The 17,895-nt window shown below is 42.6% G+C and overlaps 1 protein-coding gene across 2 annotated transcripts in view; it reads right to left on the bottom strand.

The window, feature by feature from the left end:
* The window catches only part of NOS2 (nitric oxide synthase 2), a 32,329-nt gene extending 14,977 nt beyond the window's left edge, over nucleotides 1-17,352 (bottom strand). The window contains exons 1-6 of one of the 2 annotated variants that reach the window (XM_074556982.1): nucleotides 16,988-17,352; nucleotides 4,455-16,435; nucleotides 3,070-3,247; nucleotides 2,331-2,427; nucleotides 1,627-1,749; nucleotides 1,388-1,536 (exon numbers count right to left, since the gene is read on the bottom strand). In XM_074556982.1, coding sequence (XP_074413083.1) covers nucleotides 1,388-1,536; nucleotides 1,627-1,749; nucleotides 2,331-2,427; nucleotides 3,070-3,176 — 476 coding nt within the window. In that variant the 5' untranslated portion in view covers nucleotides 3,177-3,247; nucleotides 4,455-16,435; nucleotides 16,988-17,352. Of the gene's footprint in view, nucleotides 1-1,387; nucleotides 1,537-1,626; nucleotides 1,750-2,330; nucleotides 2,428-3,069; nucleotides 3,248-4,454 lie in introns of both variants that reach the window. The other variant, XM_074556981.1, reaches the window with a different exon arrangement.
* Nucleotides 17,353-17,895: the final 543 nt, after the last annotated feature.

Below are 17,895 nucleotides of genomic sequence, written 5' to 3'. Positions count from 1 at the left end.
TTCATTCAAAGTGCAGACATTATATTTTGGCTTCACAATTTAAAACTTGTCCTTATGGAGTGCAAGGACAAAGCTTATTGGCCCCATAAAGAAACTAACATACTAGAAATTTTAGTAGTGGTACAATCCTTTCACCACCCAATACATGCACGGATTGGCCACAAGCTATTCTGTGTAAGTTTTTGGTTTAAATTTGGATTTTCTAGACAAATTTGAAAAAAATCACAAGGAAATAAAACCAGAAAACAGGTGAGTTTCAGGGCATATGTAGGCTGAGATCTCAAAGATCCATTGTGTTTACAAGGCCACAGCTCTTCTGAGTAAAGCAAGTAGGATTTTCATTCCTAAAGGGAAGTGCTGAGCAATTCCTTTGTCAGGGAAACCAGCTCTAAAATTCCTGAGTTTGATAACAGAGAGTGAAGTCAAAACATTAGAAAATATTTATTACAGCAGAGACAAAAATTGTTTTGTTGTCTTACAGACAGAATGAAAATAGCCTGCACTGTCTGAGAGTTTTCACATTTTCTGCAAGATGAAAGATCAAGGGCAAGCATATGAGATAGTGTAAATCAATGTGATCAAACAGGCATGAGCAGAGACACAGGGATATGCAAATGCAATAGGCTGGTGAGGACAGCCTGTGTGTAAGAAAGGGACTTTCAGAAAGATTCAGAGGGAAGAAAGATTTGAAAGGAGTTCAAAGTGACTAAAGAAGTGGCCATTATGTGGCTGAGTCCCTCTGACAGTTTGATAATGTTTTCTAATGGGATGAGCAAACACTGAACTGTTACTTGAAAGCTCATCATGTGGAATGTCACTGCAAGCCCTTGGACATCAACCAGCTGTTCCAGCATTTCCTGCAACAAGATGCCTCTGCCCCATGGCCGTGTTTGTGAAAACACAAACCCCTCTCGGGATGCTCACTGAGCCTACGCCGATAGCACAGAGCAAGGCTGAGAAGCAACACTGGCCTTCCAATCTTTGCCTAAAGCCTTGGGGGGAACACAGAGAAAAGATACTTGGAACAGCACAAACAAAAGGCATTATCCACACTGAGACTGATCTGAGTGCAGCTAATCCCAAGAAAACAGAAGATAATGCTGGCAGAGATCCTCAATGTACTGGAATGTAGCATACTCCAAAGGGATGGAGCTGAGCAGTGCATGGTCCAGAGTCCTTCTCTGTGTTCCCAAGATCTGGGATTGACAGATGGAGCACATGAAGTGCAATGACAGTTTTATCTGGCATTTTTAACAGTCCTTATGTATTTTTGAATGCATGCTATGTAACAGGACAGTTACCAAGAGCTGTGAAGAAACCAAACGCCCCTGGAGGCTCACAGAGAGGCAGGTAGAGGATTTTATACCCAAAAATCAAGTTGACTTACTCTTTAAATGAACTGTAATATTGCTCGAGGAAATCTCTTGCCTGAGGTAAAAGATCCTCTGGTGGAACTGGCCCATCTCTGGTACCTCTCACCAGGCCCTTTGGGGTCATGAGTGACCCTTGGCAGGCTTTGGTTTGGCAATTGATAACCTGAAAAACAATCAAATGTCAAAAAACAATATTGCACTCTGTGTATTTTAAAATTTATGAAAGCTCCCTGTTCATATTTCCATATTTTACCTCTTTTGCAGTCAGGTGTAGTGTGTCAAGAAAGCTGGATCCATTTTCCAAGTTTCTTACTCTTACATGTCTTGGACATCCTGATATTTGATTTGAAACTTTGATGTCATTTGGAGGGAGATTCTGGGCAGAGAACAGATAAAAATGCATACTGGCTTCAGACCTATTGAATACCTTTCAGTTTCATTTTAGATTTAATGTTAACATCAAAATATTTCAGTTTATATTCAAGAAACTAGATATAAATGTGATCTGCTTGAACGTGATTATTTGACTACAAAACTACTGAGCTAATCTACAGTTTGATATGAAATGAGGGAAAAAAGTATTTTTGTAGTAATCAAACAGGGTCTGCCATTGCAAATACCTTTATAATTTCAGTAAGTCCTCTGAGTATCTTTGAGCATTATAGTCACAGTCTCAGAAGAACAACGAACCAAGTTTAGAGACAGGACAGGTTTGTTACCAAAGGTTTGCAAAGGTATATAAAGGAATCAGCATCCCAGTCCCTGTGGGGTCACGTCTTCCTTCGAGTCTTATCAATGCTCTGTTTTTGCAGGAAAGAGCTTTCACCCAAAGATGTCCCAGCAGTCCCAACCTCCTGCAACCACAGTCAGACCTCTCAGGAGAGCGTGGAGCAGTTGAGAGCAGCAAGCACCACTCATGTGAACTGTTATCATCAAACAATGATGCTGGGAACAGACCTCTCCTCCCTCGCTGGGCTTTGCTGAAGTTATGACAGGCAGCCTCTCCATCTGCTTCTTGCTGGGATTCTGCAATTTGGCATCATCCTTTTCTGAGCTTCAATAAAGACAAAGAAAAGTCAGCACAAGGCAGCGTTCTTTATGTCAGGCTTTGTTTCAGCATCGGCAGGAGCTGCTCAGTGCTGTCTCTGAAATATGCACTGAGCCCACAGCCCAGCAGTGGCAGTGGGCAGCAATCAGCAGAAAAGCCACAGTACCCCCTTCCCAGAAAACTGTGTGGAAGGAAAGGAAGGAAGGGAGGGTATGAAACCTGAAATAAGTAACGCCCTGAAGACTGAGAAATTTAAGATGCATGTGCAACTTTTTGTATGCAAGTGTTGGGTATGAACTGCATCACAGAACTACTTCACCAACTTAATTACAGTATAAATAATCACTTTGCTATTTTTGTAGCATACACACCTCCTGAGACTTAGAATACATGAAACCATGTTAGCACACCAAATAAATTTAAGACTACTTTTGAAAGACAAAGCAAGATGATTTACATCCTCAATGACTGTTTGACACAAGTGTTTAATGTTCATTACCAAGTTACATCATCCAGAGACCCACAGTTCTTTGGTTAATATCAGTATTTTGGAAACACATTACAGGTTTCTCCAGGACCCAAACCACTTAATATCTTCCCTTTTCAAATCAAAGATAAACTGGGAAACCATTAAAACCAGGATCTTACCCATGGATCTTCCTATTTTTCTCCACGTTGTTGTTGATATCCTTCTCCCTGGGGTACTGGCTCCTGGCAGCACGAGATTTGAACACAAACTGCCACGGGCACAGCATTTCGTATGGGTTTTTTTGGTGGTTTTACTTCACTGTGCTGAAACCTTGTTTTGTGTGATGTGGGAACACTTCTAAGGACAAAGAAAAACCAACAAGGTCAGTTTTTACCCAAGAGGGCAACTCCCTTTAGCATCTTTCAGAAACTCGCTGGCCTAACTGATCTGATCTAACATCCTGTGTTTAAAATGAAAATTGCTCAATTCTTAGGATAGTGATCCTAAAACTAACACATTGCCAGTGTAATGTGCAGCCATGTACTAATCTAAAACACTGGCAAGAGAACTTCAGATGACCCCCAGTCGTGTAAAGCAGCAAATATTTGTGTCAGAGCAGACCACAAGCTTAGCAAAGGGATGCGAAGTGTTGCTGTGTTCTTCACACATTAATGAAAAAATCTTGCTCATATATGAACCTAACCATTTTGCAGTGTATTCACCTGCCAAACAGGATTCTGAGAGGCTGAAGTCTGTAGTGTCTAAGATCTGTAGCACTTATTTCAATGTAACACACAGCATTTACATAAGGGTGTACAAAGTTTATGCTATTCATTCTAACATATATTTTCTGCTCATTTCTGAACATAAGATGGATTTTGTGCTAGGGAAGGTGTGACAGAAGAGAAAGATCATGCTGGTAAATTGCAGGGTTAGAGGGAATTAGCCCCAGCATATGAATCTGGTTCATAACAGAAATCAAAACCTGCTGCTTCCAAGAAGTTACAGACAAAGGGAGAAAATAACATTGTCACATATTCCTTTTGTAAATTATGTCTTATTTTGATATTTATATTACTTTTACAGTAAAAGTTAAACTTATGCTGGACAGCAGAAGATACTGTCTGCTATAAAGTCACTCAAGAAGAGAAATCCATCCAACAGTGTGCAGAAACTGCAAGGTGTTAGGATTGTTTGCTATGCCAGGTGACAGAAATAATGTGTAATAAGAATTTCTCTGTGGTTACAAAATAGGAAAAAAAAAAATCTAAATTATTTTTCTGTAATAAAAAATGTAGTGAGGTGCCAATTTTGTAAAGTACAGGGGGAAAAGAGAGAAGAAATGGAGAGGGGGAAGAAAATAAAGAAACAAACAAAGAAGGAAAGAAAGAAAAAAAGGGAAAAAGGGGGAACCTCAAACAAACATACAGGGAGAAAAAGGAGGAGAAGGAGGAAAAGGAGGATAAGGAGGGAAAAGATGAAAAATAATAACAGGAAAAAAGAAAGATAATAGCAAAAAGAAAAAAACAAGAAGAAAAAACATAAAGAAAGAGAGCAGACTCACATTTCCCTTCACTGGCACTCAGAGCAAGAAGCTGCTTTGTGTCCAGCCTCGTGGGGTTCTGTGGGTTGCACTGTCAGGGTTACCAGTTACATGCACAAACCTTTAAATCAGCAGAAAGGAGGGACAAAGTTTTCAGAGCAGCTGGACAGCTTGGAACTGGAGCAGGAGACCGAGTCTGACACTTTGCTCCTAACAGAGGAAAAAAGATACAGTTTGCCATAAAATTACTGCCTGTGAGAGGCAGCAAATGAATGACAGAACAACACCTGGACATGGTGGTGCTTACCGTGCTTTGTGAGAGCTGTCCCAGCCCTGCCAGGAGAGACTCCTCCCTCTCTCAGAGCTCCTTGCCTTCCAGCTCTCAGGCTCTGCATCCCTCCCAGGAGGCAAAAGCATTTTATAGTGCAGAGCATCTATGCAAAATAGCTCTGAGCAAGGCTGGACACGGGTAGTGCAATTGGGGATTCCCCTGATTCCAGTCCTGTCCATTGGAGAAGTGCAGGGTGTGTGCTGCTGTGTGAGCAGCGTTACACAACCCGCGTGAGGAGGGAGGCAGCTCAGCATCCCTTAAAGGGCAGGGGATCACACCAAACACTGCTTGCAGCCTTGCACACAGCGTTCCAATTAAAAGAAATAAATGCTGAAGGGCTTCTCACAGCTTTTATCACTGTGTGGTCAGTGTCCAGGCACCCTCTTGTACACCACACGTGGCTGTAGGAAGCGAGTGAGCAACTTCTAGAGAAATGTTACAGAGCTGTAGAGCTTTCCAGTACAGGCCAGGAATGCATTTAACCACGCGCTTAGAACTAAGGACAGGGATTTTAAGTTTCACCCACATACTTCCTTACTTTTTATCAAGTTTTAAAGGATCTTTCTCAATAGAGCATTTGTAGAATTTCTTGCTCTCCAGAGCTCTCTGTTCTGCCTGTGAGATTTTTCCCTTGGTGCCTTTCCAAAGTATTGGAAATACTGGAAGGAAACTGCAAGTTCCTGAAGTACAAACCATCCCACCATGCTGAGTGTGGGAACAGCAGAGGGACAGCTGGATGAGGAAGATGGGATTGCTGAGCTGATTTTCAGTCCCAAACAACATGCAGACACGCACCTTTTAGAGAAGCAGGCTTCTCCCTGCAGTCTGGAGGCAGAACCCCCTCGGGACAGGGCTGGCAGCAGCTCCCAGGGCTGGCAGGCACCTGCAGCCCAGAGTCGGCTGCCAGAGTGCCCCAACAAGGATTTTGACCTGCCTTAATTATTTCTGATATTATCTACGGCTCTTCTAAGGAAACTGTTTACAAATTAAAGATGACTAATAAATCTGCTGAATAATGCAAATCAAATGAGGTACATTGATAACTAGGGAAAGATTTACAGTTGCTGACCAAAGATCTACAGAAATGAGGCATAAGGCAGCCAGAGAAATGAGGAAATGTGTGTTCTTTTCTCATCTGTCACTCTTTTACTGGGCAAGCTTGGGCAAGGTGTTTTCTTCTCTCTGTGTCTAGCTTGTCTATTTGAAAATGAATATTAGATGATTGTGTAAAGCATTTCTAGAGGCAAAACAAGTGCTATGCACACGTGTTCATGCACGAGATCCCCTGAATGCATCCCATCCAGGATTGCTAGAGATGAGCCTCCTGAAAAACAGACCTGAGTTTTCTGAGCATTCATCTGCTTGGCTTTATCAAGCCTGTGCTGCTTAGCATCCACTGCTCATGAATTTCCACAGTTGGATTTTTCTTTAATGTGGTGACTTTCTTCTCACCAGAATTAGCAGGTGAATCCCTTTGTTTAAAATATTCCAGTCATCAGGCAGATGTAATCAGCAGGCAAAAACCATGTGTGAGAACTGTGCCACTCAATGCCATGCCAGAAAATTCTGCATTTACATCCTTCTTTTGCATTTGCTACTTTGTAACAGGGTTTAAAAATTCTCTTTTCATCCTTTCCCTTCTTATTAACCTCTTTCTTCTATAGAACATGGGGACTGTTAATGTCTAGTACTGGAAGAAAGAACATATCTTAGAAGTTTATTTTAATTCAGTGGATTCTAAGCTTTTGGTATTCACCCTCCTTATTTCCCTGTGCTTGGAACTGCTGAAATCTAGGAAAGGTCATGTAGGGATTGGATATGAAAAATCAGATTTGGGATAACCAGAGGAGGAGAAACATCTTTCCTTAGGATAATTGTTAAAAGGATTGGCTCAGGTACAGCCATTCAGGGAACTGCTTAATCACTGCAGTTGCTCAAATGGGACCTGATTTTTTACTCACTTGAAATCAATAATAAAACTCCTTCTGTATAGTAAGAACAACAGAGAACCATTCAATCCTCAGGTGGATCAGAGATTAACCAAACAAGCTCACTGGGCACTCTTTCTACAAATATTCTACAGGGCTTGGAAGGGTTTTCCTTTAGAAAAGCAATTCTGCCCATTTGAACAGACACTTCTTCCTCTGCCATATCAGAGTGCAAAAACTGGTTGCTTTGCTTGCATTAACTTTGATGAAAGAGCTGCCCTTTCAGAGCAGACTTTGACCTATTCAATGCTGTCATCTTGACTTAAATTTTGTTTTCTTTCTGAGTGTCTGATGGTTTGCAGCTTCAACAATCAGCTCTCTGCAATCTCCTTCCAAGTGAGTCACATTCTGTGTCTGATATTATAATATACATCCTATCTGCAAGATTCTGCATGAGCTCAAGCAGGCATATTCCTGAAAACATTTACAAATCAGGCTCTGGTTGTATGGTTGCTCCTCTGAGATCAGAGCATTTTGAGTCTTCAAAGAACCAGGACACTGAGGCAAAGTTGATGACAAGGAGGGCTGATCTTCCCAACTTCATGGAAAGCCAGGGAGATGTTCAGCTGTCCCAGCTTTTCACAGGTTATCAGTGAACTCCTTCTACCTCTCTTTCCCTAACTAATGTAACTATTGTCTAAGATGTCTCTTGCAGCAATGCTGCATGTGACAGCACAATAAATACAGTACTGCAACCCCAGCAAACACTCAGATTTGTTAGAACTATTCTCACATCTGGTGGTTTCTGACAAAGATACAGTTAATTACAATAATAACTATTGCTGTTCCCAAATATCTCCTCTCATTGACTACTGTAAGTCATCTTCTTTTACACTGGTTTGGTTTTTCATGCTCCAAAAAAATTTGTTTGGTTTGAATCTTCCCCCAAACTTTGCAATGGCAACTCTGGTTTTTTTTTGTTTGTTTGTTTGTTTGTTTGTTTGTGTTCTGATTGCTGACTATTCCTTTAAGGACTTTAAGATATTCACCATTAACTGTAGCCCCTTCTTCATTGGCTTCTTTATTATTTCAAAATGTTCCTGATAAAGTGGGGACAATAACTCTACCAAAAGCAGAATAAAAGATCCAGGCCTTGACACTTGAAAATATACAAATAAAAGAAGGATCCCAGACCAGTCTGGACTATTTTTCAGTTTCTGCAAATTTAAGGTATGTTTAAAGCACCAGTTTAGTGTGGAAAGTGCAATGTTTTGTTTACCATGTCCTGCTCTCCAGTGGAAGATTGACTGTCAAATGATGGCAGGGCAGGGTGGAAAATTTCTCAGTCTGACCATCTGAGGGCGAAAACGAAAGTTAAGGAGAGTGCAAAACTTGCAGAGATGTGCCAGTAAACCCATCCCTTCCTGTCTGCTCGCTGTCAGTTAGGCCAAAGTCAGACATGCAGAAAGAACAGAATTCCCTCATCAGCCACCTCTCCAAAACTCCCAGGGAGGAGGAAGTGAGGGAGGACCAAAGGCAGTCAATAGCCAGACTTTGTTGTGCCTGGCTGCACGTTGGCTCGGGCAGAAGTGATTGCTGACACTCCTGACTCACCCCTGAGATCCTCAGCCACAGCTGCAGCAGCAAAGACAAAATTACAGCACAAAATGAGCAAAAGCAATTAACGGCTGACTGGGCCTAAACCTTGGTGTCCTGCATGTGGCTGTCACAAGCTGGGCTCTGTGTCCTGCACTCCCGGACATCATTTCACTACACTGAGATGTCCCTGTGGGGAGCATAAGGAAAAGCTGGCATGTGGATCTGGAAAAAGTATAGAACAATGTTTGGTATTTCTGCTCCTGCAATCCATGCTTTTCACAGCAGAACAGGAAAAAAAATTACTGTGTGCAAAAAGAGTTTTATGATTTAAAAATAACAGCGAACTACAAAGCTGCAAATGTCTTCTTTAGCAAAATTATGGTCTGAAGAAGAAACTCCAATTTCAGTCACAGAGCACTGGCTGAGGCCAGCAGAATCTCTAACCAAGGACAAGTAACAGAAGAGATTTAAATACTGGTTTTGGAAAAACAGCCCATACATTTCTGGGCCAAAATGAAGAACAGAATATTGAAATATAGAAGTAATTTGAGTCCTGAATCTAAAAACTTTGGTGTTTTACTCCAGAACACACAGCACTGTTGGAACAACTTCAGTAAAATGTATGCGCTTCTGTTTATTGGTGACCTCTGAGTCTCTTTTTCTTACACCTGCCTTTATCTACTCAGTTGTTTCTGCACATTCAGGTGTCACACTTTGGACAGTGTACCTTAGTGTACACAAAACCAAAGCATGCTGACCTGCTTTCCATGTTTCCTGCATGGAGACAGGGGTTTTCTCAGGTAATTTTATGGCTCTGCTTTATCTATAAACACTGTTTTACTACCTTAGTTTTTTTTAAGGACTTCTTGCTAAGCACTACAGTTGGGCCAGCCTTGCCTATGCCTGCACGACTTTCAGTGTCTGCATGAGTTATGTCACATTTTCAAAACTTTCCGTGAGAGTGAAATTGCTTCCCCTCCGCTGTTCCTGACAGGGAAGTGGTGCCAGAGGGTGTGAGCTTACAGCTCCTTCTCCAGCAACTATCTACCTTCGCCTACTGAAAAAGACAATTTCCATGGCACATTCTTCAGAGTATTTTTAGTCAGTTTTCATTGACTTGGAGCTGCAGGTCCAGCTCAATTGGTTCTCATCTTCCCACCCCTGCAAAGCGCCTGGCTCCATCTCCTCAGTGACCTGAAAGCCACTGGAAGGCTGCTCCTCTTCTCCTGGCTGAACAAGCCCTGCTCCTCCAGCCTCTCCTCGTGAGGCAGCACCGTGTCCCAGCCCCAAACACCTCCACTGAACTCCCTCTGTGCACTGGAGGCCCAAAGTGGACTCAGCAGCTCACCAGTGAAGGATGCAGATACTCCAATGGTGCTGCTTTTCCTTCTCTCCTTTTATAGGAATTCCAGGCTAGGAACCGTTTAGCTTGGTTTTCATTCAGTGAACAAACATGCTGCTGACTGAGACAACTCATTGTTGGCCACAGTGACAGACAGGATGGTCTTTGAAGCTGCATTTGGAATGGGGGACCCCACTTGGGAGCTTGAAAAGTCACTTACTGAAAATATAAAAAAGAGATGTGGAGGAATATGTGTTGACAAGGTCAAGTTCTAGAAAGTGATGGCTTTATGGAGTGGGTTAAGTCACAGGGGTTAATCTACAATAAACTGTCCTAGTACACACATCAAAGGATTGTTATAGATTAATTAGCAGGTGCTATTATTAGCCATAACAATTTTTGTCTTAATTTCTGAACGGATAAGATGCAAAACAATAACTTCATTCAGTCTAAATGTTTCACCCAACTCTTGCAGTGAGGGGTATTGGGACCACAGCCTCCAAAGCAAGAGGAGCTGATGTAGAATGTGTATATTATTTATAGGACAGAAATAGCACCTTTTTTGGTCAAAACCATGTTCTTGCATCACCTTGTTTTTATGATGATTACTTTTGATTTAGTCATCTGAAACCTGGCAGAAGGGAAAATAAAGGGGAATTTTCTGTGACTTACAACACTGTCCATTAGGCTTGGGCAGCTCAAGAGACCTCTCTGACCAGTACAAGCTGAACATCACCATGACATTTCCTTCTTTCTTCTCGTGTACCAGCTTCGAAGACTTAATTGCAATCTGAGAATTCTCCCAAAGAACACACCTCTCCTTTTCCTAGTGGTGTTTTTGAGGACCAATAGTTTCTGTTCTTCCATGAATGTCAAAGTCCTTGTTCACCGTAACATCTCTGATCCTGATTTTCTCCCATGTTTTTGCTTTTGAAGTGCCATTTGTTTTTAATGGAAGTGCAAAGCTGCTTGTGTGAAAGACAGATGACTGCGATGACTCCACATTCAGAAGAGAGAAATGCTCGCAGTTAATGTCTTGATTTGGTAGAATGACCATTGCAGAAAAGGTGACTTCTCAAGTCTCTGCCACCTTTTGAAAAGGATGTGAGAAATGAGGGCTTGTGCATGGTTTTGGTAGGGTCTTGTAATAAGTTCTTACCCAGCTGGATGATAATTCTGCAGGAGACACATCACCCCATCCCTGACTAACCAGCAAGTTGAGTGCACCATGGAGAAGGAAGGACCCAGGCCACTGGTGAGAGAAACAAATGAGCAGGGTATAAACCACTGCCCATCAAACCTTCAGCTCATTTTTAAACAGACTGCTGGATTTAACAGTGATAAAGTTGAAAACAAGAAAAAAGGAAGGCAGTTCTTCAGCACTAAAGGCAGCAGCAGAATTTTAATATTTATTTTTCCAAAAGAGCATATAAGCATAGGAAAAAAAAGCAACTAATTACTGGACAAAAAACTTCAGAATTCTTTCTACCTTCCCCTCACATAAAGTGATGCCTTTGGGCCCAGATTCCAAGCTGATTTATGGAGAATATATTTGCCTTCAGCATCACACCCACCTCTTGAACTTGTCCACCCAGGTAACTGCAGACACTGTGTTTTGTAAAACTGAATAAACAAAACTGTTTCACTTTTAATTCTGGTAACCATGATTGAACACAGGCCACTCTGAGGATTCCAGGGAGTGCAAGATGTTTTAAGACGGTGAACACTACTGAAGCCATGGAGGGTACATGGCAGCCTTTGCCTTTGATTCCAGTGGCTGCAGCTCAGAACCCAAGAAGAGCATGGAAAGTAAACATCCTGATAAGCAATATCCAGACTGCCTCTGTTAGTGCAGACCAAGACAGAATCTGATAGAGAAGGAAGGCAGGATTGGTGTCTCCCATTTAACAGACAGTCCCTATGAATTCCAGAGGTTCTTACAAGTGTTCCAGAGTTCTGTGGAGCAAAACTACATCATTATGAGCTGTGATTTCTTTCAGATACTTATAATATCGAAAACACTTTTAATGTAGTAAATAAATAAGGCCCTCCCTATATAGTGCAATAAAGTGAGCAGATTATAGGTTCAGTACTGTACCCAATCTATTCCTTTCAAAGCCTCATTGTTACATCAAAGGGTTTGTGGCTCTGTTCCTCTCTCAACCAGACATGGATTGCATTCAAGTTACTTTTTATGCTAAATACCACTCGTATTGTGTATATTCTTTGTATAATTACCAGCTATAGAATCTGCACCTTTGCTTATGAGGATAATGAAGTTAGAGGGCAGGGACTGGCTCTCCATCTCAAATTTCATGACAAACCCTGGATGCCTTTTCACTGCATTTAATCAATTAGAAATAACCAGATCTGGCATAGTGTCACTGTGACATCCTGCAGGCTCTATTCTGTCAGTTGGGAGCAGGATTTGGAGATCTCAGTATTTTTAAACCATGTTTCTGAAACAGTTGTAAAATGATCATTACCATGTCAGTACCTCCCACCTCAGAGCCATGCCAGTGGAGAATAAGCAATTTCCTGCTATTTGTCCCCTGAGTCTCAACCTGCCTGAGAGCTGCTGTGTGCCTTTTAAAGGTCTCCTGAGCTAAGCACCTCAAAGGCAATCTGAGAATTACTTTTGAAATCTTGGCCAGAAAGCTGCAATGTACTCTGTGAGATACTTCCAGCTAGGAAAAGGACAAACTCAACAGAGCTCTTGGGGGAGAGAAAGTTCCAAGGCTCAACAGGTGTCTGCATTCCGTACTGTAAACTGTGGTTTAACACACCATTTCTGTGACCTCTAAAAATGGGAGGGAAAAACAGAAAATAAAAGAGAAAGCAGCCCTTGCAGTTGCAGTTGTGGAAACCAAAATACTCTATTTTTAAGCATGAAAAGTCACTCCCCAGATTGATTCAGTATAAGGAAGGTGGCTCCAAAATATACAACCTTTGCCTCTGCCCACCATCATGACACAATATTTTCCAGACTAAGTTCTCTTTGACATTTGTTTTCAGTTTTCCTTGTTCCTTGTTTCACACTAGTTGAGACACAGACCACTTTCTGTAAATGAAATGACTGCTAAGAAATTGAAGCAAGACTGAGAAAATCCCAGATCTTGTGTGATTTTATTTAATGCAGAATATAAGTCAACCTCATCAGCCACAAGAATTTATTGTCAATTTTGCATCTCTCAAAATCCATTCTGTAGAAGGGGAGAATATTAATCAAAACACCAGCAGTTTTAAACTCCTCTCAACAAGAATGAATACCAGAGACGGTGCAAAATATAAGGTGTAACACTAAAAAGATATTAAGTGCAGTGATTTTTAAACAGATGATGCTGAACCTCAGCAGAAGGAAGCCCAAAGGTAATGAGGCCACTCAGTGTGAAGTTGTGCAGCTGCAGCTGAAAGAAAATATTTTATATGTGGCAGTGATATAGCGTCAAGCTGTGCCAGGGGAGGTTCAGGTTGGACAGCAGAAGGAGTTTCTTCACAGAAAGGGTTGTCAAGCATTGGCAGGGGCTGGTTTGGGGAGTTTGGAGTGCCCATCCCTGGAGGTGTCCAAGGAAGGGCTGGACATGCTCTGGGCTGGGCACAAGGTGGGGATTGGGCACAGCTTGGACTCCATGGGCTGGGAAGACTTTTGCCTGAATGATTCTGGAAGCACCCAAACCAAGCTGGCTCAGAAGCTGCTGATTAAATAAACAAAAATCAAATTAATCCTTTTCAGAATGGATTCATGCAGAATATGAAGGCAGATTCTTCTGGGGGAAAAGTCACCCAGGTTGATAGCTACAGAAGGGGTAAGTTCAGTGTCCACAGGTGAGGGCAGCAAACAGCAGTCCCAGAACTTTCCTCCTCAGACCCTACAAGTGCAGTGAGCAATGCCACGGACCTCTCCCCAGTGATAAACACAAACACTGTTAAGCTCTAAGGTGCAAGTGACAGATGCCTCCCTCTGCTTCTAAACTTTTAAAAACCTATTTTAAATTATCAAACACAATTATGAGGAAAACAGAAAATAGTCCTCAAAGAACAGGGTTTTTTTAAAGTTAATGTGTCTGCCCTGCTTAATCACAAGCTGAAAGGAGTACTTGATGACTGGTGTATACTTCAGTTAACACTATTTCATAAAACTTGGCCTGACAGAAGTATAAGATAAATTAATCAAATAATACAAAAGTTGAAAGATGCACCAGCTGGCTCGTGCTCCAGCAGAGGCAGATCAGCTCTGAGCAGCAGGCAATGCTGCAGCAAAGGGACAGACCAAGTGGGCAGTGCAGGTCTGTGTCCAGCAGTGCTGTGGGTCAGGGACCTGCTTTAGACTGCTCTGGCCAAGACACTGCTCACCCCAAACCATCTCTGTCTTTGGGGTGACACTGAGGGACATGACACTGTGGAGCATAAAGCTCTAACGACTCATTCTTACAGTTTAAGGTCAGGGACTCTCACAATGAATAGATATTATGATATTGAGTATTAGGACTCAAAGATCTGTTGCCTGTTCAGTTTGCAGCTTATCAAAACTTTATATGAAGGCACAATTTATAATGCCACGTTAAAAGCTTTTACAAATAAGAAACTTTCCTCTAAAAAAGATAGAATATTATTTGTCTCTCCCAGAAACAGCGTGCATTCCTCTTCTTTACAGCATCACAGTAAAGATTACTTCCTTATGACATTTGAAAATGAGCCAAACACCACGGAGGAGAGATTTTTGTTTAGCATCAAGTCCTCAAGCTCAAGTGTCCCTAAACAAAAAGCAATGCCTGTGACATAACCCACCACGTGAGGAAGTTTACAAAGTGCTAAAGAATGATTTAAAGAATATTTCATTACTGACAAATGGTGCTAAGCAAGGCCTGGCCTGGGTTGTAAATATTCTATTCAGTACCCACCAGGCTCAAATGACTTTGGTGGTGAGTGTGAATGGAAATCAGTGACACTTCTGACACAAGAATGTGATCAGAAGTGTATTTGTCTCTGGCCACATAAAGGGTGGAATGCTATCCTGGATATTACATAAACCAGGAATTTACAATCTCATCCGTACCAAAACTTGAAATGAATAAATGAATTACAAAAATAAATAAAAGGGAAAGATTTGCACTACACAGGAAGCTTCTGCATGAGGCTCCAAGGCTGGTCATAACCAAAGTGGTCTTTACCATTTCTCTGTGGACTTAAACACTCAAAATACATTGACCAACCTACTGCTACTGCTCAATCTTTTGCCATGTTGCTTTCATATTTGTAATGTACAGATTATTCACACATAATTTCAGCTTTAGGTTTCCAAGGCTGTGAATACACAAAACAGAAAGTATAGCACCAGTGTTGGTTCTGGCCTTAGACTGGATGATGGTAAGTCTGTGAAGGGATTTAAATTATTAATTCTCTATACTTCAAGAATGTAAAGCATGATATCACTCTATTAATCAGAAGTCTCCCATTTCAAGTCTTTCCTTGTTCTAATGTTTGTCTTGTCCTTGCATAACAAGCTTCCAGCAAAACCCTCACTACCTTAATCAAAAGTTGCCCGCACATAACATTTGAACTGTTATCTTCACTCAGCTCCTAACTGTGGAGTATCCAGGAGAAGTTATTGACTCAAGATCCTACTGGAACTAGCTGCAAAAGTGGTTTTGGCAGTGTTTTGGGGTTACTGCAATCACCTATCAACGGCTCATCACTTACCAGAATTGGCACAGAAATGGGTTCCTCATTGCAGTAAAAGAAACTGAAGCCTTTGAATACATTTGTTTCCTTTTACTCACATTATCCCTCGCTCTGTCAGCAGCCTTGTGAGCATCATGAGTTTTTTAAACTCTTCAAAAACAATTACAGAACACAACACAGCCTCATTTACCCACCATCTTTATGGTCAGAGATTCTGGAGGACTGAAAATGGGAACACAGGTGCACCAGTGAATTTGGAGTTGCTATTTTCTCCCCAGTTGCCAGAGCAGAACCCGGGAGGACGCTGCCTTTGTCCCCGTGGGCAGTAATTGCCAGCACAGCAGCACCAAGGGAATAGGAAACAGCTCCTCAGGCTCAGCAGGGCTGGGGGCAGAGAGGCAGAGAGCTGCTCAAACACTGCTGAAGGGAACTCACTGTGTAACTCTCAGGTCAGGCAGGTCAGTAAATGATAAATCTGGACAACTCCAGGGTCAAATGACTTCTGAGCAGAAATTTTTGGAACAGGTCAAAAGTACTGAAGGTCTGCCCAAAACCCCTTTCAGAGTTCTCATCTACATCTGGGTTACTATAACATCTTTGGTCTCAAATTATGCTGCTGGAGAATGGAATTTGTATAATGTCCTGAAAAGATAAAAGCCTCAGCTCTGCAGCTGAAGGACTCTTCAGTCCAGTCATCACAGAAACATGTCTGAGGTACTGGGGTTACTATTACAAGGAAGTAAATAGTTGTTAGCATCATATCTTCTCACCAGCAGGAAAATTACTTGTATATTGAGTAAATAAAGTTATCTTTGACTCTATTAAAAGCCTTTTTACTTTGAAAACCAGATTAAGTTTGTAAAAAAGTCCTTCAGACTTTTCATGCCTCCAGCTGAATCACTACTATCAAAATATTTAGTCATGAAGTCTCCTGCCTCACCATGTTCCCCATCTGTACCCTACTAAAAATTGAATGCTCTATCACTTTCCAAACCCTAAAATTCACATCTACCATACCTTTGGTCTGATGTTCCCATATCCCAGCTGGCACCTCAGACATCTGGAGCTCCAGACAAGCCATAGCTGTACCTTCCAGCTCCATGGTCCTTTCCCTCTTGAACTAGCCATAAATTAAATAACAGGCATGTAAGAATGATTTAAACACATGCAATTATCCTTTTTGTAACTGAACAAAATATTACATCTCACACTACCCAAAGTCAATTAAAGTCATAGAGGGGTGTGATCACTCCACTTTTAAAGTTCAGGAAACTGCTGTGCTTCCATACATTGTTAATCCCACTAAGTCTGAGAGTTTTTAATCACTATTGAAATGATACAAAATTCAGTGCATCTCTGTGCTACAGACCACACACAAAGAACAGACCTGGAGAACAGCACAGGTCACTTGTTTGCTGGTCTTGATCAGAAGCAGCACATTCAGAGAGCTTTTACCAAAAAATGCTTGAGCTTTCTTATTAGTGTTCAAGATCATACTGGATATTCCTTGTCAACTGCCAAGGTTGAAGCTTTCTATGCTCTACCTTGCACAAAATTATTTTGAAAATTTAAACCAGAATGGCTGCAATTTCAAACAAAATGTACCTAGGTAGAAAGACAAGTGGCTTTCCTCACATGGAGAAACACCTACTCTGTTGAGAAAGTCCATTACCTTCCTGCTTTATCTGAAGTTAAGCAGAAGGCTGGCTCCAGCATAATACTGAGTATCATCTGGTGCAGAAAAGGACTTGAGGAGGAGAAATAAGGGGGGTAGAGAGACTAGATGAGAACAGCATTAATGAATAGGTAAAACAAAGACAACAAAAGTTAAGGGTGCATAAGTGATGCGAAAGACACGGGAGCAGAGACAGGAACAGTAGTGGCGATGGCACAGGGAAGTGTAACAGAGAGCAGGATTTCCAGGAGAGGCGGGCTAGCAGAGAGAAGGAAGTTTTTTGATAGAATACGTTGTGGATTTCAGTGGCGGCCCCATTTTTGGGGCAGTCTTGCCAAACTCCCCTCGCCTCTAGCGAGCCCGGAGCTCATCCCTGCCCCGCCCCGCCCCGCCCCGCTCGGCCCCGCCCCGCCCCGCTCGGCCCCGCCCCGCCCCGCTCGGCCCCGCCCCGCTCGGCCCCGCCCCGCCCCGCTCGGCCCCGCCCCGCTCGGCCCCGCCCCGCCCCGGGACAGCGGCGCCGGGCGGCACCGCCACCTGCCGGCGGCCCGCCGCAACTGCAGCCGGGCGGGCACTGCGGGCACACCGCGGGCCGGTGCCCCGCTGCCCTGCCTGGGAAACACAGCCCGGCACTGCGGGCGGGCTGCTCCACAACGACACGGACCCACTGTTTAAAGGACATTTATTATGTGCTGCAAGGCCTTGTGAAGCCTCTGAGCTGCAGAGCATCGCACAGGACACAGACCCAGCTAAACGGGCACTGACCCCACTCGGCAGCAGTCTAACACCAACCATCCCAGCAGAGGCCGATGTGACCCAGCAGAGTGGCAGCCATAACCAGTGTCACACACACAGAGGATGCAAGCTCAGTCCCCAGATCCACGGTGACTGATGCACGGGCACCTTGG

Source organism: Zonotrichia albicollis, chromosome 22 (assembly GCF_047830755.1).
Source record: "Zonotrichia albicollis isolate bZonAlb1 chromosome 22, bZonAlb1.hap1, whole genome shotgun sequence".
NCBI lineage: Eukaryota > Metazoa > Chordata > Aves > Passeriformes > Passerellidae > Zonotrichia > Zonotrichia albicollis.
This window is presented reverse-complemented; position numbering and strand designations above follow the sequence as displayed.